The sequence below is a fragment of the Pseudorasbora parva genome, chromosome 15 (assembly GCF_024679245.1).
Source record: "Pseudorasbora parva isolate DD20220531a chromosome 15, ASM2467924v1, whole genome shotgun sequence".
In the NCBI taxonomy this organism is placed as follows: domain Eukaryota; kingdom Metazoa; phylum Chordata; class Actinopteri; order Cypriniformes; family Gobionidae; genus Pseudorasbora; species Pseudorasbora parva.
Window position 1 is genome coordinate 31,092,173 of NC_090186.1, and position 16,167 is coordinate 31,108,339.

The 16,167-nt window shown below is 39.5% G+C and overlaps 2 protein-coding genes across 2 annotated transcripts; both read left to right on the plus strand.

Annotated features, from left to right (window-relative positions):
• The first annotated feature begins 103 nt into the window (after positions 1 to 103).
• On the plus strand, positions 104 to 3,732 carry ppil6 (peptidylprolyl isomerase (cyclophilin)-like 6). Its single transcript, XM_067417692.1, has 8 exons — positions 104 to 220; positions 326 to 421; positions 884 to 1,072; positions 1,209 to 1,271; positions 1,377 to 1,524; positions 1,687 to 1,746; positions 1,884 to 2,019; positions 3,399 to 3,732. Exons 1-8 carry the CDS (start codon positions 143 to 145, stop codon positions 3,508 to 3,510), a joined length of 882 nt encoding a protein of 293 aa, XP_067273793.1. The 5' UTR covers positions 104 to 142; the 3' UTR covers positions 3,511 to 3,732.
• Positions 3,733 to 4,184: 452 nt separating this feature from the next.
• henmt1 (HEN methyltransferase 1) lies at positions 4,185 to 16,063 on the plus strand. The gene is made up of 6 exons (XM_067417690.1): positions 4,185 to 4,729; positions 4,850 to 4,965; positions 5,268 to 5,402; positions 5,517 to 5,699; positions 6,193 to 6,373; positions 13,639 to 16,063. Exons 1-6 carry the CDS (start codon positions 4,646 to 4,648, stop codon positions 14,122 to 14,124), a joined length of 1,185 nt encoding a protein of 394 aa, XP_067273791.1. The 5' UTR covers positions 4,185 to 4,645; the 3' UTR covers positions 14,125 to 16,063.
• Positions 16,064 to 16,167: the final 104 nt, after the last annotated feature.

Here is a 16,167-nt window from a genome sequence, read left to right on the forward strand (position 1 = left end):
ACACACACACACACACACACACACACACACACACACACAAAAAGTTTAAAAAAAGAGACGTACGGACCGGTTCGTCATCGTTGTGCGCCATTCCCCTGTTATCCTGGTTACCCTGGCAACGGGACTCTTAACTTTACACAACATGGCATCCGCTGTACATTTAGAGATCGTCGGTCTGTTAAACAAACATAATTTTCAAATAGCCAAAAGCATTGCGGAGGTAAAGTTTTTAGATGTTGACCACTTTGCATTTTGGGGTGGCTAACTGTAATAACGATGCTGACATCACACCTGTTTACAAAAGCTATAACGTCTGCACTTACAGGGTTTGAAAAATAAATTCCCGGAGTCATTTGATGATCCAACAATTCGCCCGCTTCTTGAATGTGACTGGCATGAATATTTAGCAAACAAAAAGAAGGTAAGCTACAATTATTGCTCACTTCTTTTCAATATACACTGCCATTCAAAGGTTTTTGAGATGTTTAATGTTTTTAGAAGAAGTATGCTAGCCAAGGCTGCATTTATTTTATTTAAAAAATACAAACATATTGTGAAATATTAATAAAATGTAAAATAATATTCATCAGTCAAACCTAAAAATGTTTTACACAACTGTTTTCAACATTGATAATAATCATATTATGTTTCTTGAGCAGCAGATCATCATATTAGAAGGATTTCTCAGGGATCATATGACGTGATCAAGACTGGAGTAATGATGCTGAAAATTTAGCTTTGCATCATAGAAATAAATTACATTTTCAAATATATTCATTTCATCACATTTTTTTTTTTTATAAAATAAATGCATCCTTGGTGAGCATAAAAGGCTTTTTCTAAAAACCTTTAAACAGCAACCCAAATATATTTACTTTTCAAGGAGCTGAGAGGAGAGGTTTGGCAATATACCGGCTGTCTAATGTCCTTCACAAATGGTCAGTTGCTCGGTGATGAGAGGAAACTGTCCAGCTGGGCAGAGAAAGAGTGGAAGTTTTCTTTCCATCGACCACAGGCACTTTATATGGCCCTGGCTGATGAGTATTACACCAGCAACCTGCGAAGTACAGGGGTAAACAAACAACAAACAACAAACAACGGAATGAGACAACTTTAAACAACAAAAGAAAATTGTTATGCTACTACAACCATTTAACATTTCTCATAATACCTCCAAGGTGTGCAACATTGCCCTCTCTTTCTCACAGCATATTTTTGTTTATATGGATATTGAAAGCGGCGGAGAGGCATTTGGCAGGTTGTTGTTTGAGGTGAGGAAATCTTCTCCCTCTTTATTAGCTTAGTTAGTCTTAGTGGAAATGTATTTCCGTGTCATTCTTCTCTACTCTGAAAGTGTTACAAATGTAACCTGCCAGCTGTTCTCAGACGTGTGTCCAAAGACCTGCAGGAACTTCAAGTCCTTGTGCACCGGAGAGGCAGGTTTTTCCAAGAGTAACCTTGAGTTAAATTACAAGGGTTCAATTTTTCACAGAGTGGTACCAAATGGCTGGCTGCAGGCTGGAGGTAAGAAGCAGTAATACATTTACACATTTATGATGATTTAATACATTTATACATAAATGTAAACATTTTATTATACATACTTTTTGCACATGTGTATACACACATACACACACACACACTATCAGTACAGTCGTGACTGTATATAAATGTATTCTATTACAGATATTTCACCTGAAAGGAAAGGCACTGGGGGAGAGTCTATCTATGGTCCAAAATTTGAGGGTGCATTCTTATTAACAAATTTATGAGGCATACAAATTCTGTAATTCATAACACAATCATACTTGCTTAAAATGTGTAATATACTGTACATAATTGATTTGTGCATATAAAAAGCACAAGGCTGTTCTCTTCTCTAGATGAGAGTTTTGTCATAACCCACAACAAACGTGGCATCCTGGGAATGGCGAACCAAGGCGCTCATAGCAATGGCTCTCAGTTCTACATCACACTACAGCCAGCGTCCTGGATGGACTACAAATATGTGGCTTTTGGGTAATGACCCTAATAAATTGCATATTTGTGCAACAAGAACAAAGTTATGAATACTTGGCTTTCCATTGTTAATGCAGACATTATACACTCACCTATAGGATTATTAGGAACACCATACTAATACTGTGCTTGACCCCTTTCACCTTCAGAACTGCCTATATTCTACGTGGCATTGATTCAACAAGGTGCTGAAAGCATTCTTTAGAAATGTTGGCCCATATTGATAGGAGAGCATCTTGCAGTTGATGGAGATTTGTGGGATGCACATCCAGGGCACAAAGCTCCTGTTCCACCACATCCCAAAGATGCTCTATTGGGTTGAGATCTGGTGACTGTGGGGGCCATTTTAGTACAGTGAACTCATTATCATGTTCAAGAAACCAATTTGAAATGATTCGAGCTTTGTGACATGGTGCATTATCCTGCTGGAAGTAGCCATCAGAGAATGATTACATGGTGGTCATAAAGGGATGGACATGGTCAGAAACAATGCTCAGGTAGGCCTTGGCATTTAAACAATGCCCAATTGGCACTAAGGGGCCTAAAGTGTGCCAAGAAAACATCACCCACACCATTACACCACCACCACCAGTCTGCACAGTGGTAACAAGGCATGATGGATCCACGTTCTAATTTTTTTTACGCCCAATTCTGACTCTACCATCTGAATGTCTCAACAGAAATCTAGACTCATCAGACCAGGCAACATTTTTCCAGTCTTCAACTGTCCAATTTTGGTGAGCTTGTGCAAATTTTAGCCTCTTTTTCCTATTTGTAGTGGAGATGAGTGGTACCCGGTGGGGTCTTCTGCTGTTGTAGCCTATCCGCCTCAAGGTTGTGCGTGTTGCGGCTTCACAAATGCTTTGCTGCATACCTCGGTTGTAATGAGTGGTTATTTCAGTCAAAGTTGCTCTTCTATCAGCTTGAATCAGTCAGCCCATTATCCTCTGACCTCTAGCATCAACAAGGCATTTTCACCCACAGGACTGCCACATACTGGATGTTTTTCCCTTTTCACACATTCTTTGTAAACCCTAGAAATGGTTGTGCATGAAAATCCAAGTATCTGAGCAGATTGTGAAATACTCAGACCGGCCCGTCTGGCACCAACAAACCTGCCACGCTCACAATTGCTTAAATCACCTTTCTTTCCCATTCTGACATTCAGTTTGGAGTTCAGGAGATTGTCTTGACCAGGACCACACCCCTAAATGCATTGAAGCAACTGCCATGTGATTGGTTGATTAGATAATTGCATTAATGAGAAATTGAACAGGTGTTCCTAATAATCCTTTAGGTGTGAGTGTACACAGGTAAATACTGTTGCTATTTAACACTCTTACAAATGTCTCCATCACAGCTTTCTCCCTCTCTCCCAGGCAACTCATTGAAGGCACTTCAGTTCTAAAGAGACTAGAAGCAGTGCCTACCTACAACGAAAGGCCCAAACAGGACTGCAAAATAGCAGCATGTGGAATATTTGAGCCCTGAGGTTTCACATACATGTGGCCTATAGATCAAGCAAGCAATATAAAAGAATAATTTTAATAATCATTTGTAATATATGTAAAAATTGGCTTTGTGCTCACCTGTGTAAAGTGCATGTAAAGTGCACCATGTGCTTTTTCAATGGGCGACCTAATTTTACCATAGGCTTTTGCCAATATTTCAGCATACACATCCATCAAATAAATTGACCTGCAATTTAAAAAAAAATTGTATTCTTTAAAATATTCATTTTTGATCTTCTTCCCTTTCCCATGGCAAATAACAGATGTCTTGCAGTATCATGAACTTGGTGAAAGATATTGAGGTGCTGCTGAGTAAAAGCCGCAATGAGTAAAAAACACTCAAAGATGTATTTTGCTTTATAATACAGTATATAGTTCATACAATATATGGACACGCTAATTTGAACAGTGCTATTGCTTGCTCTATCATAGTTTCTTGTATTTGATTAATTACATTTATTTTTTATTTATTTTTTTTTGTGTGTGTGTGTGTGTGTGTGTGTGTGTGTGTGTGTGTGTGTGTGTGTGTGTGTGTGTGTGTGTGTGTGTGTGTGAGAGAGGAAATTACACATTTAGACAAGACTGGTATAGGTAGTAGTTATGCGGTTCCAAACTCAACGAAAGGATTATGGGCTAATTATTATTAATACAATAGTTGTTGTATTATTAATAATAATATAAATTAATATTGTTGCACCGATTTGTAATGGACTATTTTTCTTAGCGGAAGCTTTAGGCTAATAAGATAAAGTCAGGTAAAAAAAAAAATCTATATATATTAAAACAAAATATTTTCCATCAATTTATTTATTTTGTAAGTCGGCAAAGCTTGACAAAACGAGGATGTTATTTTAATGAAATACAGTTTATAATAACTTATATAATACCTTACAGGACCACACGATATTTTGCCACTCAACGGCCGCATTAATAAAATACAATCGTCCAAGATTATATATTCTAAATTAATTAATTATAGTTGAGAGATTTATAAATGAGAGACACAGTAAAGATTTGAACACTAAAAGCATTCACACAGCTGAGCGAAGTGTCACCTCCTCCAATAATGAGGACTGGGGCAGCCTAGCAGTCCTGACCTGACCAAAACACTCACCATGACCACACCGTTTTCTCCTCCGCTGTACATACAGCGATACCAATTTGTTGTCGACTACGTGCAAACCTACCGACCCAGAAAGGTAAATAAATGTCAAAATTGCATTTTAAAGTTATGTACGATAATTGATAATGCAATTGAACTAGCGTGCTCATCAGAATTTATCTTCTCACCTGGATTTGATCGCTTCCTTGTTCCGCAGGTCATCGATCTCGGATGCGCTGAATGTCGCTTACTGAAGAAACTAAAATTTCATCGCAACGGTATACAGTTGCTTGTGGGAGTTGATATCAGCCGTGCCGTCCTAATGAAAAGAATGTAAGTTTGTTGACTTGTCTGCGAACTACCCATTTTTCAGTTCAGTTTATAAAGCATTATTAAAACAACAAAGCGTTGACCAAGTGATCACTGCGCGTTTATACAATAATTTCTAATAAAAGAAAACCTAACCCAAACCTAAAAACATATTAGATAGCATTAAAATGCCAGAACAATCGTTTTTATTCTAGGCCTACATAAGTGAAGTGAATGGGCCTACTTGGTACTTGGACGTGTTTTGGGCCATATCTCAAAAATGCAAATCAATCTTCCTATGTTCATCCATCTTTCTTTGTTGCTAGGCATACATTGGCTCCACTTGTGAGTGATTACCTTCAGCCGAGTGACGGGCCTTTAACCATTGAGTTGTACCAAGGGTCTGTCATGGAGCGGGAGCCGTGCACCAGAGGATTTGATCTTGTGACATGTGTTGAGCTGTAATTGTCCCACGTACATCTTTTGTCTTTTCAAGCAATAAACTAAACGTTATCTGAAAATTGTATGTTTTACTTGTGTTTGTCAACTTGCCAACATCTCTTACCCTCTTTAAGAATCGAACATCTGGAGCTTGAGAAGGTGGAGAGCTTTTCAGAGGTGGTGTTTGGGTACATGGCACCAGGTGCTGTGATTGTCAGCACACCCAACGCAGAGTTCAACCCTCTGCTGCCGGGCCTGAAAGGCTTCAGAGACTACGATCACAAATTCGAATGGACCAGAGATGAGTTTCAGACTTGGTAAGCCAATTTTTTTCAGTATCTATTGTAAACATTTTCCAGTGCTGATTTAAGGATACATTTTTGGTTTAAAGTGTTAGTTCACCAAAAAATTTAAATTATACCATTATTTACTCACCCTCAAGCCATCCTGCGTGTATATGACTGACTGACTTTTTTCAGCCAAACACAATCGGAGTTATATAAAAAAAAATCCTGGCTCTTCCAAGCTTTATGATGGAAGAGAATGGGACTATAGTTTTTGATGCTCCAAAAAGCATATCCATTCATCATAAAAGTAGTCCATACAGCTCCAGTGGGTTGATAAATACCCTCTGTGATACATGTTTGTAAGAAAAATATTAATATTTATAACTCTTAATCTGTAAATGAATTTTGAGTCTAGTTCCGGCAGAAGAGTGACTTCTGACCCAGTGCAAGGTGTGTAAATTATGGGATATAATTTTTGGGTGAACTAACCCTTTAAAAAATGTCCAAATTCTCTTTCCTTCAGGGCTCACGGAGTTTGCAAAGAATATGGTTACTCTGTGCAGTTCACTGGAGTTGGAGAAGCTCTTGGACACTGGAGAGATGTGGGATTCTGCACACAGATTGGTGTGTTCAAGAGGAATATGGATGGGATAAATTGGTCCATGAGCAATGCTGAACGCTTGGAACCCTCAGTGTACAAACTGGTGAGACTGTTTTATTGTTTTCTCAAGAGGCACTTTCACTTGCAACTTTTACTTTTCACTTTTACTTTTCACTTGTTTTCACTTGCATTTGCTATCGTTTTTAAAGCAATTTGATTGTGCTTTCTAAATCATCATTGTATCACTTGCACCTAAACAGTCACAGTTTAGTTTAAGTGCTGAAATGCGCAGCAAAAAAGGAAGTGAGAAAGTTGCCATGAACTGATCCTTGCATATTCTCTCCAATTGCCATATGTGTCATTTGTTTTAACCCCACCCCTTTTGGACTGCTAGCTCGCATTCAGTGGCCTGTTGCACAAAGCTGGTTTCAGTTGTTACCCAGGTAAGTTCGAGATTAGTTTGAGCAAACTCTGTTTTTTCGGGCTCAAGAAAGTGGATTGGTTTTTATCAGTGTTTATCACCATGGTAACTGACAATACACAGCTGACCTGCTTTGGAGCAGGTTTTATTCTGGGTTTGAGATCGCAAAACCAAACTGGAGCAATCAGCAGCAAGTAAAGATGCAATAAAGCCACACTCCCTGTATGTCTCCTTCCAAATTAAAGCAGTTTATAATAAAAACACTTTTGAAATAAAATTGTGCATCTTTTAGTGCTAATTATTTATTATATTTATATGATATGAATTATAATCACTTTGAATTCATATAATATGTTCATATAAATATTGTTTTAATTGACAAGTAGCCATATATAGTAATATAAATATAATAAATGCATTCATAATTCTTTTAAACAACGTGTATTCAGTCAGATATTCTTTCAGCTGCCTTCTCAAACTTTCTCTGCAGCAGCAGTGTTTATTCCAGCCTTATAAACACATTTAATTTCATAGTAATTTTCAAAACGATCTCTCAGTCTTCAGAAGAGAAGTGACTCAAACGGACACTGTGATTGGCTGTTTGCCGCACTTGTCACGCTTTCGGGTGCACACGCTTTATGATGTTAATCGCTAACCCTGGATTAAACCTGAGTTGACAGAGAAAGTTTATGCTGAACTTTGAGAAACGGTTGAACTTGATCTAAACCAGGTTGGATTTATCTGGATTTGTCAACTCTAAACCTACTCTGAAGTAGTGTACTCACACTAGCCAGTTTGAACCGTGCCCGAGTGCGTTTGACTACCAAAGCGCGGTTCGTTTGACTAGTGTGAGTGCTCCGAACCGTGCCCGGGCGCGGCTCGATTAGCCGGCCCTGGCCCGCTTGGAAGAGGTGGGCCAGAGCGCGATTCAGTTGGACTCGGGCGCGGTTTGCATGCAGTGTGAGCGCTAACCGTGCTGGAGTCTGTAATCAAAGCTGCAAAGTCCTTGCTGCACTTCAGCTGGTACCTTGCAAACCTCATAATACGAGCAGCACGATTACGTGAACATTTTCGCGCCACTAAGGCGACACATCTGTTTAACAACAGGCTGTGAGAGGGCTGTGGACCACCGTGGACCAAACGACACAAAATTATCCACAAAGAAAACAGAGCGATGGACTGATGGATGTGTTCAGAGAGCGCCGCTCTTTCTGTTTATCCCGAAACCGTCGCACCATAATGACGTAAGCGTGCTCCGGCCAAGGGGGTAATCTAGCACTCGGAAAGCGTTCCACCCATAGGGGCTGCCATTGCTAACCAAGCCATCACCTGCTGTTAGCATCCCATTGACTCCCATTCATTTTTGAGTCACTTTGACAGTGAATAACTTTACATCTGAGACGTTTAAAGACTCCATTTGTCCATTGTTTATTTCTAAAGAAACACAACAATGTATAAAAGGCTCCATTACCTTGTATCTTACACTATCGCCCCGCAGAAGCTGTTTTTGTAAAAATAGGCTAACGATTGCATCATAACCAACGCGACCCTGTCGCACAGTTGAGAAATTACCGTATAGACCTGAGGAGACGCTCGCAGGTAATCTTTTACTGTCTATGAGACAGTCGGGGGGACGTGGAGACGTCCTGGAGACTAGTCTGATAAAGTCAAGGGGGAAGAATGGGGAGAAGCCCATAGTGAGCCAAAAGCAACGGGAGAAAATATTTAAACAACGTGATTCAGCTTTCGCTTTCCACATCTACTAGAAGACTCACAGCTGTCAGACAGGAGGCTCACGTCACATCTACGTCGTCAAGCTCAGTCTGAGCCTGCGCAGTTCGCTCAGCCATCAGGAAGTGAGTGCCCCTAGGTTGACTTCATTCTTTCGCCGTTGACGTCAATGGGAACGCTCGGTCCATTTCTTTTACTGTCTATGGCTCCGGTGTCATGACAAATCCTGTCCCCCTGTGAAATCGTGTCCGCAAGGACACCCAGAGTGATTCTATTGGCTGAAAGAAATTTCAATAGGTAATCTGTTCAGAGCCTGATTACAAATCTTACACAATCGCGTTTTGATTTTTGCTGTTTAAATTGTGTTAAAATAGTCTTTAATGTCTTACAAAGCATATGTTTCATATATTAGTAGTATATAACTGAAGCTATAAGTGCTTATATAAGTATATAATTCAGAACATGTTTTTGCTCCCATTATAGCAATCAATTAAATGTTTCAAATAAATGTTTTGCGTGTGTACTTAGTATGGCACTGAATTCATAGTTTATTCGTTTATTATTTAGTTATTTTTAAACAATTGATTGTCCAGAACCATGTATAACAACTTTTGATCAGGCATTTAAAACCGCAACCAGCGGACACGATTTCACAGGGGGACAGGATTTGTCATGACACCGGCACGAATGCTGAAACCCGAAACCGTCGCACCATAATGACGTAAGCGTGCTCCGGCACGAATGCTGAAACCCTATGTGAGTGCAGGCCAGCGGGGGAGTGGGGAGGGGGGACATTCGTACTTGGGCCCAGTTCATGGTAACCGTGCCTAGTGTGAGTTTGTTTAGCTAGTTTCATCCAACAGACCTCAGATCTTCCTCCATCCAATCAACTACTAATGCATTGAACAAAGTCCCGCTCTAATTTTTTAAAAATAATTATTTTTAATAAATAATCCCACTTTCACTGAGATGTGTGGGTGAAAAGTGATTTAAAGTGTGAAAAAAGGTTTAAAAGACAGGAAACAATTTGTGAAGTTGGGGGAATATTCATTGTCATGCTTGGACATTGCTTGTGGCATCCCCCAGGGGTCAATATTGGGTCCAAAATTTTGGAGATTTTGGAGACTATAATTTCAGAAATATGCTAATTAAAAAGGTGGTTTAACATAAGTTTATTCATGTTATCTGGTAACAGTGAGTACACAAAAGGGTACACAAGTCCAGATACAGGTTGACGGTTTGGACATAGAAAGGGTTAATGAAAATATGTTTCTTGGGGTGATAATAGATGATAAATTATGCTGGAAATCTCACATAAAACATGTACATAATAAACTCTCAAGAAGCATTTCAGTAATGAATAAATCAAAGTATTTTCTGGACCAAAAATCACTCCATATTCTCTACTTCGCACTGATATCACCATATCTAAATTACTGTGCTGAGGTTTGGGGTAAAACTTATAAATGCAGACTATCATCAGTAGCTATGTTGCAAAAAAGAGCCATGTGGATAGTTCATAATTCCATTTATAGAGACCACAAAAATCCATTATTTTTAAAATCAAAGGCATTGAAACTCATTTATCTGGTTAATCTTCAAACAGCACAAATAATGTATAAAGCAAAAAACAACCAACTTTTTTTTTTTTTTAATAGAGAAGGGAGATATAATTTTAGGTATAACTTTAGGCCCTTTAGATATAACTTTACTAAATATCTCTGTCTGTACAACACTAAAAATTAATATTTGGATTAAAGCTGTGGAACAGATTAAGGTCAGTGCTCAAACAATGTCTAGGCGTTACTCAGTTCAAACAGCAGTACAAAAATATGGTTTTCACAAGGTATAGGGAGAAGAAGGGCTTTGACTTGGTGTTCTTACAGTTATTTACATATGTATTTTTTATACACATTTTATTCTTTATGGTGAATATAAATAATAGTGAATATATGATCACACAAGTGGACTATATCTTATGTAGATGCTGTAATCTGATGGAAATTAGCGATTGTAAAGTAGTGGTAGGTGAGAGTGTAGCTAGACAGCATAGGATGGTGGTGTGTAAGATGACTCTGGTGGTGAGGAAGATGAAGAGAGTAAAGGCCGAGCAGAAGACAAAGTGGTGGAAGTTGGAAAAAGAAGAGTGCTATGTGGTTTTCAGGGAGGAGTTGAGACTAGCTTTAGGTGGTCAAGAAGGGCTTCCAGGGGACTGGACTACTACAGCCAAAGTGATCAGGGAGACGGGTAGAAAGGTGCTAGGTGAGTCATCTGAAAGGAGGAAAGAAGACAAGGAGACTTGGTGGTAGAATGAGGAAGTCCAGGAGAGTATCCAGAGGAAGAGGTTAGCTAGGAAGAAGTGGGACAGTGAGAGGACGGAGGAAAGTAGTCAGGAATATAGGGTGATGCTGCGTGAGGTTAAGAGAGAGGTGACAAAGGCCAAACAGAAAGTGTATGAGGACATGTATGCAATGTTAGATAGTAAGGAAGGTGAGAGGGATGTGTATCGGTTGTCGAGGCAGAGGGATAGAGATGGAAAGGATGTGCAGCAGGTTAAAGTGATTAAAGATAGAGATGGAAATGTTTTGACAGGTGACAGGAGGGTGAGGGAAAGATGGAAGGAGTACTTTGAAAAACTGATGAATGAGGAAAATGACAGAGAGAGAAGAGTTGTAGAGGCAAATATTGTTGACCAGGCAGTAAAAATTAGCAAGGGTGAAGTTAGGAGAGCTTTGAAGAGGATGAAGAGAGGAAAGGCAGTTGGTCCAGATGACATACCAGTGTCAAACTGGTAGTATGGAAATGGCAGTAGAGTTTTTAACTAGGTTGTTCAACGAGGTTTTAGAGAGTGAGAGGATGCCTGAGGAATGGAGGAGAAGTGTTTTGGTGCTGATTTTTAAGAACAAGGGAGATGTGCAGAGTTGTGAAAACTACAGAGGTATTGAGCTGATGAGCCATACAATGAAGTTGTGGGAAAGAGTAGTGGAAGCAAGGCTAAGGGGAGAAGTGGACATTTGTGAGCAGCAGTATGGTTTCATGCCAAGAAAGAGCACTACAGATGCATTATTTGCTTTGAGAATGTTAATGGACAAGTACAGAGAAGGTCAGAAAGAGCTGCATTATGTCTTAGATTTAGAGAAAGCATATGACAGAGTGCCAAGAGAGGAGCTGTGGTATTGTATGAGGAGGTCTGGAGTGGCAGAGAAGTATGTTAGAGTGGTCCAGGATATTTATGAGAGCAGTAGTACAGTGGTAAGGTGTGTCGTAGGTGAAACAGAGGACTTCACGGTGAAGGTGGGACTGCATCAAGGATCGGCTGACAGATGAGGTCAGACAGGAATCTCCATGGATTATGATGTTTGCGGATGACATTGTGATCTGTAGTGAGAGCAAGGAGCAGGTGGAGGAAAGTCTAGAGAGGTGGAGGTTTGCTCTGGAGAGAAGAGGAATGAAGGTTAGTCGCAGCAAGACAGAATACATGTGTGTGAATGAGAGAGAACCTATTGGAACAGTGAAGTTACAGGGAGAAGAGGTAAAGAAGGTGCAGGATTAAAATACATAGGGTCAACAGTCCAGAGCAATGGGGAGTGTGGAAAAGAGGTGAAGAAGTGTGTGCAGGCAGGTTGGAATGGGTGGAGAAAAGTGTCAGGTCTGTTGTGTGATGAAAATGTACTAACAAGAATGAAAGGAAAGGTGTACAGGACAGTAGTGAGACCAGCGATGTTGTATGGTTTGAAGACAGTTGCTCTGAGGAAAAGACAGGAGGAAGAGGTAGCAGAGCTGAAGATGTTGAGGTTCTCTTTGGGAGTGACGAGGATGGATAGGATCAGGAATGAGTACATTAGAGGGATAGCACATGTGAGATGTTTTGGAGACAAAGTTAGAGAGGCCAGGTTGAGATGGTTTGGACATGTTCAGAGGAGGGAGAGTGAATATATCAGTAAAAGGATGGTGAGGTTAGAGCTGCCATGCAGGCAGGAGGTCAAGAGGAAGACCAAAGAGGAGGTTTATGGATGTAGTGAAGGAGGACATGAAAGTAGTCGGACTGAGAGAAGAGGATACAGAGGATAGAAATAGATGATTCGCTGTGGTGACCCCTGAAGGGAACAGCCGAAAGAAGAAGATATGATATTTTTTATTTCTGGTGTAAAAAGAGGCCAACCAGAAGATGATGAGAAGTGGACTGTTATTCCCTTAACTAAAACGAGTTGTTACATACCTCTCGTCTGAGTACGTGCACTTAATCTCTCAGACACGCGGTGGCGATCTGATAGCATTTAGCTTAGCCCACTAAGCCCAGTTCATTCACTATGGTACCAAACAGAGATCAAGTTAGAAGTACCAAACACCTTAATGAAATAAAATAAAACGTGCCGCTTTTCTAAGCGGTTTAAAAAGGAGAACTATAATGTATGGTGGAATAGCACTTCTGAGAGTACTTCGACTCGGCGCAGTAAAAAGTCCCGGCCAAAACATCCTCTCATCTCCCCCGCCCCCCATTGACAGAAATGAGAGTGAGGGGGAGATGTGAGAGAGGATTAAGTGCACGCACTGAGACGAGAGAGGTATGTATCAACTCATTTTAGTTTAATATGAAAAAGCAGTGAAATATCCCTTTAAATAAACTGCTCCTCCTAATCCTTTTTGGACATGTATAAGTTAATAGACGTTTTCTTTTTTTTTCTTTTGTCTTAGCTTTTTTTTTTTCTTTCTTTTTTTTACATTTTTAAAATAAAGCCTTTCATTCATAATACAGAAGAAAAGATCTATTGTTACTTCTGTCACATCCTGACTTTAATTTGTGCAATCTTTGGATTTCGAAGGATATGCAGAGCTGTAGGTGCTACACACAGTCATAAACATGAACAGCATAATGTTTGGCAAATTCTCCAAGTAGTTTTTAAATTTGCATTTAAATGTTATAATCTTTTTGACTAGGCAGGAAGATCTGAAGATCTGTTTTCATAGTAAAAATAATTCATTACAGAATGAAACATAAGTTGGGGTTTAACCAAACTAAATGATTTAAGTTATGTGATGAATAATTTTACATGGCCCACAAAATGAATTGTTCGCAATAAGATAAATAACATTGCATTTAGAAAACAGGGTGAATTTTCATTTCATGGCAACTTTAAAACTCACAAATTCTTTCTTGTTTGAACTGCTTATTGCACTCCCAACTCGTTTTTTTTTCTTTGCTGTTCCTCATTAAGTTGTACAAGGTGGTGTATCCGAGCCTGTGTGATAACAACATCTACCAGAAGACTTTGGTTAATGAGGTCCTGTATGAGGCAGAACACCTCAAACGGGAATGGCTCGGGAGACTGAACGTGGATTCTAACAACAATGCACAGTTCTATGCTCCTCCATTTATGGAAGTTTTGCAGCATGGGAATGCATGTGAGTTGCAGCCTGTCTACCAGCAGGGCGGCAGCATTTGTGTGCCCTTGATGCGCGTGTGGTTCAATCCCAGAGTGAGAGCGCTGTGTGGGAGCGTGCAGCGTCTCAGGGAGGACTTGCTGGAGAATGAACGGGTGATGATGAGTGCTGATGGAATGGTGCTAAATCTGCCTGCTGATGAGGAAGAGGTGGAGGAAGAAGAAGAAGAAAAAGAAGAAGAAGTGAAAACAGTATCAGGTGTATCAAAAAGTGTGGAGGAGGATTGGGATAGGGAGCTTGGGGGTTACGGAGGTGTGTAACAGATCCGGAAAGCTCTGTAACCAAAATATAAAAAAGGAATCTGCACTTGATGTTTGTTCTTTTCTGACCATATTTCAAAAGCATATTTCAAAACTATTGATTGGAAACTATAAAAAAATAAAAAATGCAAACGTGAAACCTTTTTTGGAATGTAGTTTTATTTAACAGTGCGTGGTACATACCTTACCAGCATCATAACAGAACACATGGCATGGAAGCCACTATTGGTCAAAAGTTGGAACACAACATTGCGAGACAGTCAAAGAGCAATGTCACCTTTAAACATCAGACACAGTACAATTACAAGGACCAAAACTTCACAGAAGAGATAAAGCCACCATGTTTTACAACATGTAAAGTACCAGGATCTACTTACAGTTTATGTAAGAGAATTAGGAAAGAAATTGTGGGGTGGTGGGGAGTGAATGTTACAGTATCACTAAAGCTCAAATACATAAAAATAGATTTCATTTTGGCAGTAGATCAATAAAAAAAAAACAATTCAGAGTTACTCACTCAAATTAATGAGTGCCTGCTGAAAAGTAATGAAGCTTACATATCACAGACATAAATAAACTGATATTTGCAAACATTCACCACAGAGCCCTTAAAGGGACACCTTGATGGAAAAAGTATGAGAAGCTTTAGTGTTCACAAATTATTTGCATTCCTGCGAGAGAACTTGCTTTCTTCTCGCTAAACTTTTGAGTTTTTTGCGAGGGAACGCAAAATTTCCCAAAAGCACTGAAATAGAATTTTCTCTCCCGTCTTATATTTTGTCCATCACCATGTCTCTTTAGGTGCTCCGTACATTCGCAGTGTGGTGCTTTGATATTTGTGCAGTAATAGTGAAAGAAAGTAATACACCTGAGATGTGTGGCCGAGCTGAATCCAAGCTTACCATCAGCATTTACTTTTTTTAGTGTTTGGATCTCAACGGACCCAGCAAAGACGACACAAAATGCTTCCGACACGATGAGTAGGTGTGACACCCATGCCATGCATTTCTACACTATAACTCTAGACAGTTATGATATAATCAAGTGCTACAAATAGGTTGTACACAGTCGCACAGCTGATAATCGCCACACACACTTAAATTGCAGAGGCAATTGAGTTTACATTGAACAGTGAATGGCTTCTGAGACGATATGGGCGTCAGTCACATAAAACTAGAGAAGCACTAACTTGCTTGATATGCCCTATAACTGATATTACAGACAGAGATACCATGAAAATTAGTCATTAAAATACCTTCATTTATGTGATACATCAAGTAACTACAAAAACACAGATAAAAAGATGTTTTTGTAGTGTTATAGATATGATTAGAAGAGCTACACGCCGCTTGAGAGCCTTGTGCTAATCGTTTCAAGCATTGCTGACATGGTTAAATGCTTTGTTGTGTGCTGCCATGTTACTAATTGTAGCTTGAGAACAGCATGGCTCATTTTATCCTTGTGTGAAAGCGTAATATAGTTACATGATGTCATTAGTTATGTCATAGACTGCTGCCAGTACTTATCAGACATTCACCTGCCCGGATTTAAAGTAGCATCTATAAATTCAACTGCAAAATGACTTGCGTAGTCCCATTCAAATGCATTTGCAGGAATTTAATCTACATTTAAATTGTCACGCCGAAAGTTTTCAGCAACAAATAAAGATGAAATGCATTTCATGAGTTAACTTGATCAAAAGCTCAGCTTCATTACTCCCTACAATGTTGGCGATACATAGAAAGACAATGTAAAGTCCTTCAATTCAAAGTGCTAGTCAATTGCACACTTTTTTCAAGTTTGAAAACAGCTCCATCTGTCAAACACATCACGACTTCTCGCGCGCACAAAGTGAGACGCTGCGGGTGGGTGAGGACGGTTTGATTTCCATTCGTACAGCAATAATGAAATGACACCAAAAAAATGCATAAAGAGGTCACCTTCATCTGCAGAATGTTGTATATGATGTATATAACCAAATGTTACTGACAGACCTCTTTAAAATGGCTCACAAACAACATGGTAAAAATAAACATACATCTC

Coding starts and splice junctions, on each gene's coding strand:
- ppil6 (XM_067417692.1), top strand. CDS start 143: ATGGCATCCGCTGTACATTTAGAGATCGTCGGTCTGTTAAACAAACAT. Junction 422..883: donor ATTTAGCAAACAAAAAGAAG/GTAAGCTACAAT, acceptor TTACTTTTCAAG/GAGCTGAGAGGAGAGGTTTG. Junction 1,073..1,208: donor GCAACCTGCGAAGTACAGGG/GTAAACAAACAA, acceptor TCTTTCTCACAG/CATATTTTTGTTTATATGGA.
- henmt1 (XM_067417690.1), top strand. CDS start 4,646: ATGACCACACCGTTTTCTCCTCCGCTGTACATACAGCGATACCAATTT. Junction 4,730..4,849: donor AAACCTACCGACCCAGAAAG/GTAAATAAATGT, acceptor CTTGTTCCGCAG/GTCATCGATCTCGGATGCGC. Junction 4,966..5,267: donor GCCGTCCTAATGAAAAGAAT/GTAAGTTTGTTG, acceptor CTTTGTTGCTAG/GCATACATTGGCTCCACTTG.